At 37.9% G+C, this 12,458-nt stretch overlaps 1 protein-coding gene across 4 annotated transcripts in view; it reads right to left on the bottom strand.

Annotated features, from left to right (window-relative positions):
* The window catches only part of MTA3 (metastasis associated 1 family member 3), a 256,836-nt gene that overhangs the window by 108,910 nt on the left and 135,468 nt on the right, over positions 1–12,458 (bottom strand). For all 4 annotated transcript variants that reach the window (XR_012516895.1, XM_074396521.1, XM_039479074.2 and 1 more), the window contains exon 5: positions 1,550–1,613. Coding sequence is in view for 3 of the 4 variants with exons in the window: in XM_074396521.1 (XP_074252622.1) it covers positions 1,550–1,613 (64 nt within the window). In the remaining variant the exon portion in view is untranslated. The remainder of the gene's footprint in view (positions 1–1,549; positions 1,614–12,458) is intronic.

Below are 12,458 nucleotides of genomic sequence, written 5' to 3'. Positions count from 1 at the left end.
CTCTACTAAAAATTAAAAAATTAGCAGGGTGTGGTGGGGGGCATCTATGATCCCAGCTACTCAGGAGCCTGAGGCAGGAGAATCACTTGGACCCAGTAGGCAGAGGTTGCAGTGAGCTGGTGTCATGTGCGTCACTGCACTCCAGCCTGGGCAACAGGGTGAGGCTCCATCTCAAAAAGAAAAAAATTAATACAATAAAATGCATTGAATGTTTTGCCTTTTTCCAGTTCTGAGAAATAATGCTAATTTCTGAGCATTATCATTATTCATATTATTATCCATCATTCTGTTGGACAGACTAATGACAGAAGCCTATCATTTAAATTTTACAAAGGTAAGTTATAAAGTCTATTAGCCTTTTTTCTGCTTTGAATATGTATTTTCCTATTGGTTTTCTTATTTCCTATTAGGTTTTCTGATGTATAGTGGGTTCTGAATGATTGCATCAAATTTTTTCTGTTATATTTTCTTCATTTAAGATAAAGGGACAACACTGGAGTATAAGTTTTTTCTTTTTAAGAAAATATGTCCCTTAAAAAGAAAAAAAAAAGAAAAAGAAAAAACGGCCAGGCACAGTGGCTGACACCTGTAAATCCAGCACTTTGGGAGGCCGAGGAAGGCAGATCACCTGAGGTCAAGAGTTCAAGACCAGCCTAGCCAACATGATGAAACCCAATCTCTACTAGTGACACACAAATTAGCTGGGCTTGGTGGCAGGCGCCTATAATCCCAGCTACTCAGGAGGCTGAAGCAAGAGAATTGTTTGAACCCAGGAGGCGGAGGTTGCAGTGAGCCAAGAATATACCACTGCACTCCAGACTGGGGGATAGAGCAAGATTCTGTCTCTAAAAACAAAAAAAAAAATTAAAAATACATATATGTAATAAAAGCTTTTGGGCAAAAGGAAAAAATAATAAAGATTAAATAATGAAGCATCATTGACACTAAAATATTTTTCCCACCATACAAATAATGTTGCTTGAAATGTCACCTAAAATTATGCAGACTGTGGAATATTCTGTTTACAAGAATTTCCTCCCTTCAAGGAAGTATATACTCCATTTCAACTTATTAACTATGTTTCTTATTGAGGTTTAGTGAAAAATATTTTTAAGTGCTAAAATTTATTAGGATTCCAGAAAGCAGACCACCAAAGGTAAAATCTCATTTGGAAATAGTCTAAAAGAAAAACCATTTATTCAAGAAATAAAAACAAAAACAAAACAGAAAGGGGAACCAAAGCACACTAAAGCATTAATTTCATAAAGTCAAAAATATTCATCTACTATCAACTAAATCCATGTACCATTCTCTATAATGTCTTTCATTACCAACTGAAAAACAGACACAGGAGTTTCTCCTACTCTGATCTCAGTTAACCAGAAAAATCAAATTTACCCAAATGCATTCTAGTCATTACACTATTACTATTATACTGCTATTAATATAATGGTGCAATAATACTTCCGTACAAAAATAAATTCCAAGGAAGGAGCTTCATGTGAAATAAAGGGGGGAAAACAATAAAACAAATATGATTGTGAGTTACCTCCTTATCAAGATATGACAATACTGATTCTGTCTCATTCAGAAGGGCAACACTGCACTTTCCCCTGTTGAAAGAGAAAAAAAGAAAAAATGTAACAAAGGCCACCTCACCTTCTCAGTGATGAGAAATACTAAGTTAAGAATGTGGGACTGGTATTAAGAAACTACATGGCAGTTATGAATATATATTTTTTTCAAACTATTTAGACCCACTTTACAATCCTGGTGTCAGGTAACCTATTAAAATAAGGCTGTCTTTATAGGCATTTCTTAAGAGGCTAGCCTGTTAGAGTAACTGTGTTAGGCAATAAATTCTAATAATATGCAATAATTTATAGGTAGTTTCTACTTAAAGAAAAAAAAAAAAGAGCACAATGAGATCTTCAGACTAAGAGTCAGTTTCTAAACCTATAAATAGATATTATGAGGTAATTTTATACAAGGGATGCTCAGACAAAGACACCACCACACAAACCAATGCCTAAATAATGTTCAGGTTTTTATGAGCAGCCATCAACTACATTTAAGAACCTAAAAATAATACACATTCATATCAGGATACAACTAATTTATCTTTATTGAACTTACTCTAAAAACTAGTTAAAATTTAAACACTAGGAGCTTTCTATAAAGCAGGAGGCAAAATAAACATCAACAGATTCATGGACCTTGAGGTCCGGCAGCACTTACCTTTGATCTGACTTTAGAAACTAATGTCTATTTTTATAAGGCTTGTCTAGCCTCTGAGAAAAACTGAGGTTATGCAGGTAGAGGAATTTATTACAAGCACTTTCAAAATGATCCTAACCCGCCTAAAAAAAATCAGCATAGCTAATATAAATCTGACAGGAGCATTTCGAAGATTATTCAAGGTACAGAAACTGGTCAGGGCTTACAATGCTTTTTTAAAATGTCATCACATCATTTGATTTTCTAAACAAAAATCAAGATATCTCCAAAAGCCAACATGCAAAAACAAATATATCACATATATATATATATATATATATATATATATATATATATATTTTTTTTTTTTTTTTTTTTTTTTTTTTCTGAGACGGAGTTTCGCTCTTGTTGCCCAGGCTGGAGTGCAATGGCGCGATCTCGGCTCACCGCAACCTCCGCCTTCTGGGTTCAGGCAATTCTGCTGCCTCAGCCTCCTGAGTAGCTGGGATTACAGGCACACGCCACCATGCCCAGCTAATTTTTTTTTGTATTTTTAGTAGAGACGGGGTTTCACCATGTTAACCAGGATGGTCTCGATCTCTCGACCTCGTGATCCACCCGCCTCGGCCTCCCAAAGTGCTGGGATTACAGGCTTGAGCCACCGCGCCCGGCATATCACATATATATTAAATAAGAAGCTAGAAATTAGCAGGGCATAGTGGCACATGCCTGTAATCTCAAACTACTCGGGAGGCTGAGACAAGAGAATTGCTTGAACCCAAGAGGCAAGATGCAGGGAGCCGAGATCGTGCCATTGCACGCCAGCCTGGCCGACAGAGCAAGACTCTATCTCAAAAAAAAAAAAAAGAAAGAAAAAGCAGCAGCAGCTAGAAAAGCTTGCTGTTGGATCACGGGAGTGAAATACAATTCAAAGAAAAAAATTACCAAAAGCAAAATAAAATACTAAAAGTAAAGTGCTAACACATTGGTCAAAAGTTACAGTTTGCTAAACATTTTGCAACTCTACATTCCTTAAATTAAAAAAAAAATCCCCTTATAAAAATGTCTTTTTTGGTAATCACTGTAGGTTAGAAAGCTTTCTCAGTGAGCATGTGGTATTTCCATGTTATACTGTCAAATCTCTAACATGATTACTGGAAGTGTTTATAAAGGTTTTCTTTTTTTCTAACACATTTTATTCATGTAGATTAATGAAGCAAAAAAAATTAACATCACTTTAGCACACATTAACAACACTGAAAAGTCAACAATTGGGCCTGGAGCAGTGATTCACACTTGTAATCTCAGCACTTTGGGAGGCCGAGGTAGAACAAGGAGCCCAGGAGTTTCAGACCAGCCTGGAAAACACAGCAAGATCTTGACTCTACTAAAAATTAAAAAAAAAATAAAATCAGCCGAGGGCTACTTGGGTTGGGGGATTGTTTGAGCCCAGAGGTCTAGCTAGGCTGCAGTAAGCTGTATTTGCACCACTGCACTCCAGCCCAGATGAAAGAGCAAAAAACTCCTCTCAAAACAACAACAAAAAAAAAAAAAAAAAAAAAAGAAAAAGAAAGAAAAGGTAACAATTACCTGACATGCTCTCGTAATGGTCAGAATTGCAACTAGGGAAACTGCTCTGCTGCCATTAGCACATCTACTTAGAAGCTGCCATATAGTATCTATGACCTGTGAATATGTGCTCACAGATGTAATATGCTTAATAAATGGGGTTACTAAAAATAGTTTTTGCTTACTTCTTTTCCCCTCATTAACAGCTGACAAAGCAATATTTCTAACATTTGACACTTATTCACTTAAAAAAATAAGTTCTCTAAAGTCAGGTTTGTTTTAATGGGGAAGAGTAAAACCTGATAAATTTTATTTTAATAGATACTTTTTTTTAAAGGCTAGTCAAGTGAAACAGTGAGAGTAGAGAAGAAACAAAAGAAATCTGTAACTGGTTATAAACACTACTGCACTGGGCTCAGCCAATACTACTGTCTTTAATAGTCACTTGACTTCTAAGGGTTAATAGACACTGAAAATTCAAACAAACAATACAGCATACTTTAAGTCTCTTCCATATGGTCTGAAATAACAAAAGATTTTAAATTTAAAAATCTTTATTTTCATAATTATATTAGAAAATAAACACTGGTTATAATGAAATATAAATTATTTTTGGAAATGCAGTTTTTATACAAAGATGAAAGGATAATAGGTGATCTAAGTTTTAAATTTGTCTTTAATATAGCTCTGTTGTACATTTCCCCAAATTGAAAATCTAACATTTAAAATTTTCATGTACATATATTAACAGCTAACAAAGTAAAAGGTTGAGTCAGAATTATTTTATGAAGTAAATATGAATATGTAATTAACACATATAGTACCATGCCAAGAGTTGTTGATAAAAGGGGTTTAAAAAAAGATTTAAAGCGTTAGTTTCCTTTATGCCAAACAAATCTTGGCTCGTGGATAAAAACATGGTAAATTTTAAGCTAATCCTCACCTAAAAGAACTATTATCAAATTCTGCATACAAATGCCACAGGCAATTTATACTGAGTCTCAAGCAATGAACCTAATCATATGTCATGCACGATATTTTAATCCTTAAATAATAAAGATACCCAAGCATGATATGAAGTGTTTCAAAGACACAACACAAAGATCACTCCAGGTCCATATAATCCACTTGTACTACTTTTCTATACAAAACCACAAAGGAGTACAAAATTGCTATAATGAAAATCTATTTTTCCACAAATATTCAAAAAGGTTTTCAAAGTAAAATCTGTTTCAGAGACTGTGCAGGGTGGTGAAATACACAGACATGTGAATAAATAATTACGACAAAACACAGTCACACGTTCAATAGCAGGTGCTGATCAGCCTGGAATCTGCTACTTGCTTAACAGTATGTCCAGTATAATCCTACAGACTGAAAAACATATGTAAAAATGTACATACAGGTTATATATTTCTTTTATCTGAAGCTAGTGCATATTTGTATAAATAAAAGAGGTCATTTATTAGTGACCACAATTAGCGGTCATTTCCCCTCTGCCTGTAGACTTTCTTATTGTATTTATTTATTTTGAGAAAAGGTCTTGCTCTGTCCCCAAGGCTGGAGTGTAATGGCATAATCATAGCTCACCGAAGCCTCAACTACCTGGACTCAATCAATCCTCCCACCTCAGTCTCCCTAGTAGCTTGGACTACAGGTGTGTGCCACCAAGCCTATCTAATTTTTTTTTTATTATTATTTTTTGTAGAGAAAGAGTTTTGCTATCTCACGATCTCGGCTCACCGCAACCTCTGTCTCCTGGCTTAAAGTGATTCTCCTGCCTCAGCCTCCCAAGTAGCTGGGATTACAGATGCCCGCCACCACACCCAGCTAATTTTTGTATTTTTAGTAGAGATGGGGTTTCACTATGTTGGCCAGGCTTGTCTCGAACCCCTGACTTCAGGTGATCTGCCCGCCTTGGCCTCCCAAAGTGCTGGGATTACAGACATGAGCCACCACGCCCAGCCTATACTATAGATTCTTAACATTCCGTCCTGTAAAGAACAGTGTCAAAAGATTAGGTTCTGGGGGAAGATTTAGATTTCTCAACAGCAACCGCATAAAGCAGAATAGCACAGATTCAAAATTCTGAGAGAAGTGATTTCCAAACCAGAATTCTATGTCTAAACAAATCATTGGCCAAATGTGAGAAATATTTTTAGATATATGAGAACCAAAACTTTTACATTTTAGATTTAACCAAAAGGAAAAGGTAAAACAATGATAAACTCCGAGTAAAACAAAAGGTTATATAAGAAAAAATATGTAATACTGACATGCCCATAAAATACAAAGATGGTTTACTAAGCTAAACTAAAGTTGTGATAATATTAGAAACAGAAGGCAAAGGGAATAGGGAAGAGAGAAGTTACGGTAAATTCCTAAAACTGAAAAATTAATAGTAGGAATGTAAGAATTGTATAAATGCAGAAGCTACCATCGAGAGGAGTTGAAAATGACTACAGAGTGGGAACCAAGCAAATAACTGCCTTGGATATTATTAGACAGTCATATCCACATACTTTTAAAAAATAACAAAATTTAAATTTAAAATGAAAGGGGGTGATATGGTTTGCTCTGTGTCCCCATCTAAATCTCATCTTGAATTGTAATCCCCATAATCCCCATGTGTCGAGGGAGGGAGCTAGTGAGTAGGGATTGGATCATGGGGGCCGTTTCCCCCATGCTGTTCATGATAGTGAGTTCTTAAAAGATCTGATGGCTTTATAACTGTTTGACAGTTCCTCCTCCTCCTGTCTCTCTCTCTCCTGCCACTAAGTAAGACATGCCTGCTTCCCCTTCCACCATGACTGTAAGTTGCCTGAGACTTCCCCAGCCACGCACAACTGACCAAGTAAAACTATTTTCCTTATAAATTACCTAGTCTCAGGTAGTTTTACAGTAGTGTGAGAACAGACTAATAAAGAGAGAATCCTAACTAAAATACATAAATTTGCATGAATACTACACCAAGCGAGCAAGGATTATGTACAACGACTCTGTATATCAGGTTTTCTAAACCTCGGCACCACTGGTTGACATTTTGGGCCAGAAAATTTTTTGTTGCAGAGGCTGTCTCATGCACTGTGGGATGTTTAGCAGCATCCCTGGCCTCTATGCAGTGAAAGACAGTAGCACTCCCTAATCCACTTGTAAAGCCAAAACTGTTCAAATTGTCAAAAGTCCCTGGGATACAATTTCACTCCTGGTTGAGAACCACTGCTCTACATTATGGAATTAATGAACTATGGTTTTATTAATTATATCTTGGTAACAAACATTTAAGATTGCATACATTAAGTGAAAGAATATGATTTTATGGACTTTTTTTTTTTTTAAATGACAGAATCTTGCTCTGTTACCCAGGCTGGAGTGCAATGGCATGATCTCAGCTCACTGCAGCCTCCACTTCCTGGGCTTAAGTGATCCTCCCACCTCAGCCTCCTGAGTAACTGGCTACACGCATAACTGGGACTACAGCCTCCAGAGTAACTGGGGCCACAAACTTTTGTACTTTTTGTAGAGAATAAAATACCGAGGAATACAACTAACAAAGGATGTAAATGACCTCTCCGAGGAGAAACCCTGTCTCTCCGAAAAATACAAAAGTTCAGTCTGGGCAACATGGTGAAACCCATGTTGGTTTGATGAGCCATCAAACCTGACCCTGGACCTCTGTATTATAAAAAATAAAAAAAAGACAAAGAGAAATAAATCTGGAAATGTTTAACTCTTTCTATTCAAAGATGTATTATCTGTTATTAATACTGCTTTAACAGATGTTCACAAAAAAAGATTAAAAGAAGCCACACACACCAACCTGAAACATCTGTTTGTGTTGATAAAGTAGAGGAATGAAAAGCCAAGAAGTTTGGGCTTAATAAGATCGATTAATAGATTTCTGTAGAAAAATGATTGACAAATTGTGCTTTGGAATGCCTATTCCATCCATGGGATGTGGAGTGTAGCAAAGACACCATGATTCTGAATATTTGATAACAAATATGAAAGAAACTGTCAAAGAAGAACCAAGGAGGAAAAATATTCTTCTCTTGACCACTCTTCTCTCTTATAGGAGAAAGTGAAATGTTCCAAAAAGACAATAGATATTGGAAAGATCCTCCTCTCCAGGACAAGATGTCAGATTAATCACTCTGACCACCAGGAAAATCCCTCAGAGGTTCCACAACATGTGGAACACAAGTACTTGGGGGTAGGTGGGGATGGTTAATAGGTATAAAACAGCAGCTGGGAAGAATGAATAAGACCTGGTATTTGATAGTATAGCAGGTGACTATAATCAATAACAATTTAACTGAGGCCGGGCGCGGTGGCTCAAGCCTGTAATCCCAGCACTTTGGGAGGCCGAGGTGGGTGGATCACGAGATCGAGAGATCGAGACCATCCTGGTCAACGTGGTGAAACCCTGTCTCTACTAAAAATACAAAAAACTAGCTGGGCGTGGTGGCGCGTGCCTGTAATCCCAGCTACTCAGGAGGCTGAGGCAGGAGAATTGCCTGAGCCCAGGAGGCGGAGGTTGCGGTGAGCCGAGATCACGCCATTGCACTCCAGCCTGGGTAACAAGAGCGAAACTCCGTCTCAAAAAAAAAAAAAAAAAATTTAATTGTACATTTTTAAATAACTAAAAGAGGCCGCGCATGGTGACTTGTGCCTGCAATCCCAGCACTCTGGGAAGCCAAGGTGGATGGGTCACCTGAGGTCAGGAGTTAAGAGACCAGCATGGCCAACATGGTGCAACTTCATCTCTACTAAAAATACAAAAATTAGCCAGGCATGGTGGCAGGCACCTGCAATCCCAGCTACTTAGGGGGCTGAGGCAGGGGCATTGCTTGAACCCAGAAGGCAGAGGCTACAGTGAGCCAAGATCGCACCACAGCACTCCAGCCTGGGTCACTGAGACTCCATATCAAAAAATAATAATAAAAAAACTAAAAGGGTATCACTGGATTGTTTGTGACACAAAGTATATAAATGCTTGAGGGGATAGATTCCCCATATTTCATGATGTCATTATTATGTATCACATGCCTGTATCAAAATATCTTATGTACCACATAAATATAATACACTATGTACTGCAAAAATTAAAAATACACAGTCAGGCAGGGTGGCTCACGCCTGTAATCCCAGCACTTTGGGAAGCCAAGGCAGGCAGATCACCTGAGGTCAGGAGTTCGAGACCAGCATGGCCAACATGGCAAAACCTCATCTCTACTAAAAATACAAAAATTGGACGGGTGCAGTGGCTCATGACTGTAATCCTGGCACTTTGGGAGGCTGAAATGGGTGATCACCAGGTCAGCAGTTTGAGACCAGCCTGGCCAACATAGGGAAAACTCGTCTCTACTAAAAACACACACACACACAAAATTAGCCAGGTGTGGTGTTGGGCACCTGTAATCCCAGCTACTTGGGAGGTTGAGGCAGGAGAACTGCTTGAACCCGGGAGGCAGAGGTTGCAGTGAGCTGAGATTGTGCCACTGCACTCCAGCCTAGGTGACAGAGCAAGACTCCATCTCAAACACACACACACACACACACACACACACACACACACACACACTCTTGAGACAATACATAGGATACACACACTTTGCATATAACCCAAATGTGCTCTTGTGCACTGTGATTCTGGCTGGAGAAAACTACTTCAGCCATTAAAGGGGTTAAGCAGTTAATTCAAAGGAAAGGTTATATAGTATAAACACACATTTTCCAAAAAGAGCATGCTAAGCATGTAGACGGTAAAATGTTAAGCTGTGTAAGATTTTTCTCTTACTGTGTATTTCCTCTGGCTTTCCTCCTACTAACAATCTTACGAACCTAAGCATTCTAACTCACTTTCTCATGTTAACTTCATTTATTAAGGAACACTACCATAGGCATCAATAGTACCCTTTGGCTAATTCAAATTTTATGTATAGATTACAAAAAAAAAAACTGCAAAAGCATAACACTTTAAAATATTGACACAATGAAATGAGCAGAAAGAAAACCAATTTTTTTAAATATTCCAAATAAGCTTTTAACATTCACAGCCAAATTGCAGACAGACTAATAATCCACAGAAGAGTTCTATTTTATTACTTATATACTTAAAAGTTACCACAACTATTTATTTTTCAATAAACATATCCATTAAAAATTGTTTCCTCTGAAAGTAGGGAACAAAGTCTCAATAGACATAAATTAAATTTACAAATCCTTTCAGCTGAACCTCTCTGCTTTGACCAATAGAGAAATATGAAGAAAGAAATACAAAGTAACAATTAAGATACTTTCAACTATTTTACTTGGTATAATTTTACAGATATACTCACAATAACGTAAGTCAAATGACCTAGGCAAAAGTTTATTCATTGTAGTATGGTTTTTTTTTAAAAGCAAAAGACTAAAAAAAACAAATATCCAGCCGGGCGCGGTGGCTCAAGCCTGTAATCCCAGCACTTTGGGAGGCTGAGGCGGGTGGATCACGAGGTCGAGAGATCGAGACCATCCTGGTCAACATGGTGAAACCCCGTCTCTACTAAAAATACAAAACATTAGCTGGGCATGGTGGTGCGTGCCTGTAATCCCAGCTACTCAGGAGGCTGAGGCAGGAGAATTGCTTGAACCCAGGAGGCGGAGGTTGCGGTGAGCCGAGATCGTGTCATTGCACTCCAGCCTGGGTAACAAGAGCGAAACTCCATCTCAAAAAAAAAAAAAAAAAAAAAAAAAAAAAATCCATTAGTTAGGATTAAACAAATTAGAAATATAACACAGCAATAAAAAAGAATGAGGCAGATGTTTATGATCCAATATGGACCTATCACCAAGATACTTCATTTCAAACATACAGCATAAAAGCAACATAATTTACTCCACAATTTACTTAATACATACAAACATATATACCTCATTGCTTCTATATGCATGGAATATTTCTGGAAGTACACCCACGATTCTAAAAACACCGAACACCTGAAGGGACTATGCTGGAGTGAGACATTATATTGTATACTCCATGTTTATATATTTTGATTTCTGAATCATATATTACACATCTACTTCCACTGAAACTGTCCTCACAAGGTTGACAAGAATTGCATGCAGATTATGGTCAGAAATATCGTTACAATTAAGTATTGATCAGGCTGCACTTCAGTCCATTTCCCTGTTACTCAAAGTCATGTAGCACAAAATACTAACAAAAGCCTTGATTCTAACATCAGAGATCAAGTGTATCGAGAGCCCACTGTTCCCACAGACGGGATCTCTGACATTAGAATCATAAGGCTTTTATTTAAGGATCACTTAAATTGTTTTTCACTGGGTGCAGTGTTTTATACCTGTAATTCTAGTACTTGGGGAGGCTAAGGCGAGTCAATCACTTGAGATCAGGAGTTCAAGACCAGCCTGGCCAAAATGGTGAAACCCCATCTCTACTAAAAATACAAAAAAAATTAGTCAGGAGTGGTGACAGGTGCCTGTAATCACAGCTACTCAGGAGGCTGAGGCACGAGAATCACTTGAACCTGGGAGGCAGAGGTTGCAGAGAGCCAAGATCACGCCACTGCACTCCAGCTTGGGTGACAGAGCAAGAGACTACCTCTCAAAAAAAACAACAACAAAAAACTTCATCATACAACTCTTCTAGCAATCAAAAATCTCCAAACTTGGGCCCACTCCAAAAGCCTTAAAAACCCCAACTCCAAATTCCCTGGGGAGATAGATTAGAGGTTTCTTCCAACCTCCTTGTTCGGGGACCCTACAATTAAACCTCCTTCTTTGATGCAACCTGCTGTCTCAGAGAGTATTGACTGGCTGTGCTCATTGGACAACCAAACTATCACAATTACACTACCAAAAACAATTAAATTTTAGAAGCAAGAGGGCATGTCATCAGTTTTCTGTGATCCTGACAACAAAAGAGATTGCTCTATCATCCACTGCTTTTGGATCCCAGGTTGCATCGAGCACTTAACCAAACAGGGTATACCACCTCTAATCACAGCAATACATAAATTCAGTCTGGCAATGTATTCCAAACTACTCCCATCTACCAATTATTGCTTTGCCGAGTATTTCAAATGTTTTTTGTTTAAAAAAAAAAATTGGCCAGGCATGGTGGCTCATACCTGTAATCCCAGCACTTTGGGAGACCAAGGTGGGCAGATCACAAGATCAGGAGTTTGAGACCAGCCTGGCCAATATGGTGAAACCCCATCTCTACTAAAAATACAAAAATCAGCTGGACGTGGTGGCGGGTGCCTGTAGTCCCAGCTACTCTGGAGGCTGAGGCAAGAGAATCGCTTGAACCCAGGAGGCAGAGGTTGCAGTGAGCTGAGATCATGCCACTGCATTCCAGCTTGGGCAACAGAGCGAGGCACCATCTCAAAAAAAATCAATAAAATTCTGCTTATACATAAAATATTTTATGTTCATTTATTTATTTGTTTCTGGCATATAGGACAACCCGAGGAAAAATTTTCCTTCAAATACTAATTGCTCTAGGTAAAATATAAACCAAAAAACATTTCAAATTACAGCCTTTGAAAAAGGGTGGAAATGTTTTGTCAATACTCAATAACTCAGTTTTAAAAATAGACATGAAGAAATAAATCCCAGGATTATCAAGGTATTTTTATTCAGTGAGCTAACTGAATGAAAGC

This window comes from Saimiri boliviensis, chromosome 1 (assembly GCF_048565385.1).
Source record: "Saimiri boliviensis isolate mSaiBol1 chromosome 1, mSaiBol1.pri, whole genome shotgun sequence".
Classification (NCBI taxonomy): Eukaryota; Metazoa; Chordata; class Mammalia; order Primates; family Cebidae; genus Saimiri; species Saimiri boliviensis.
This window is presented reverse-complemented; position numbering and strand designations above follow the sequence as displayed.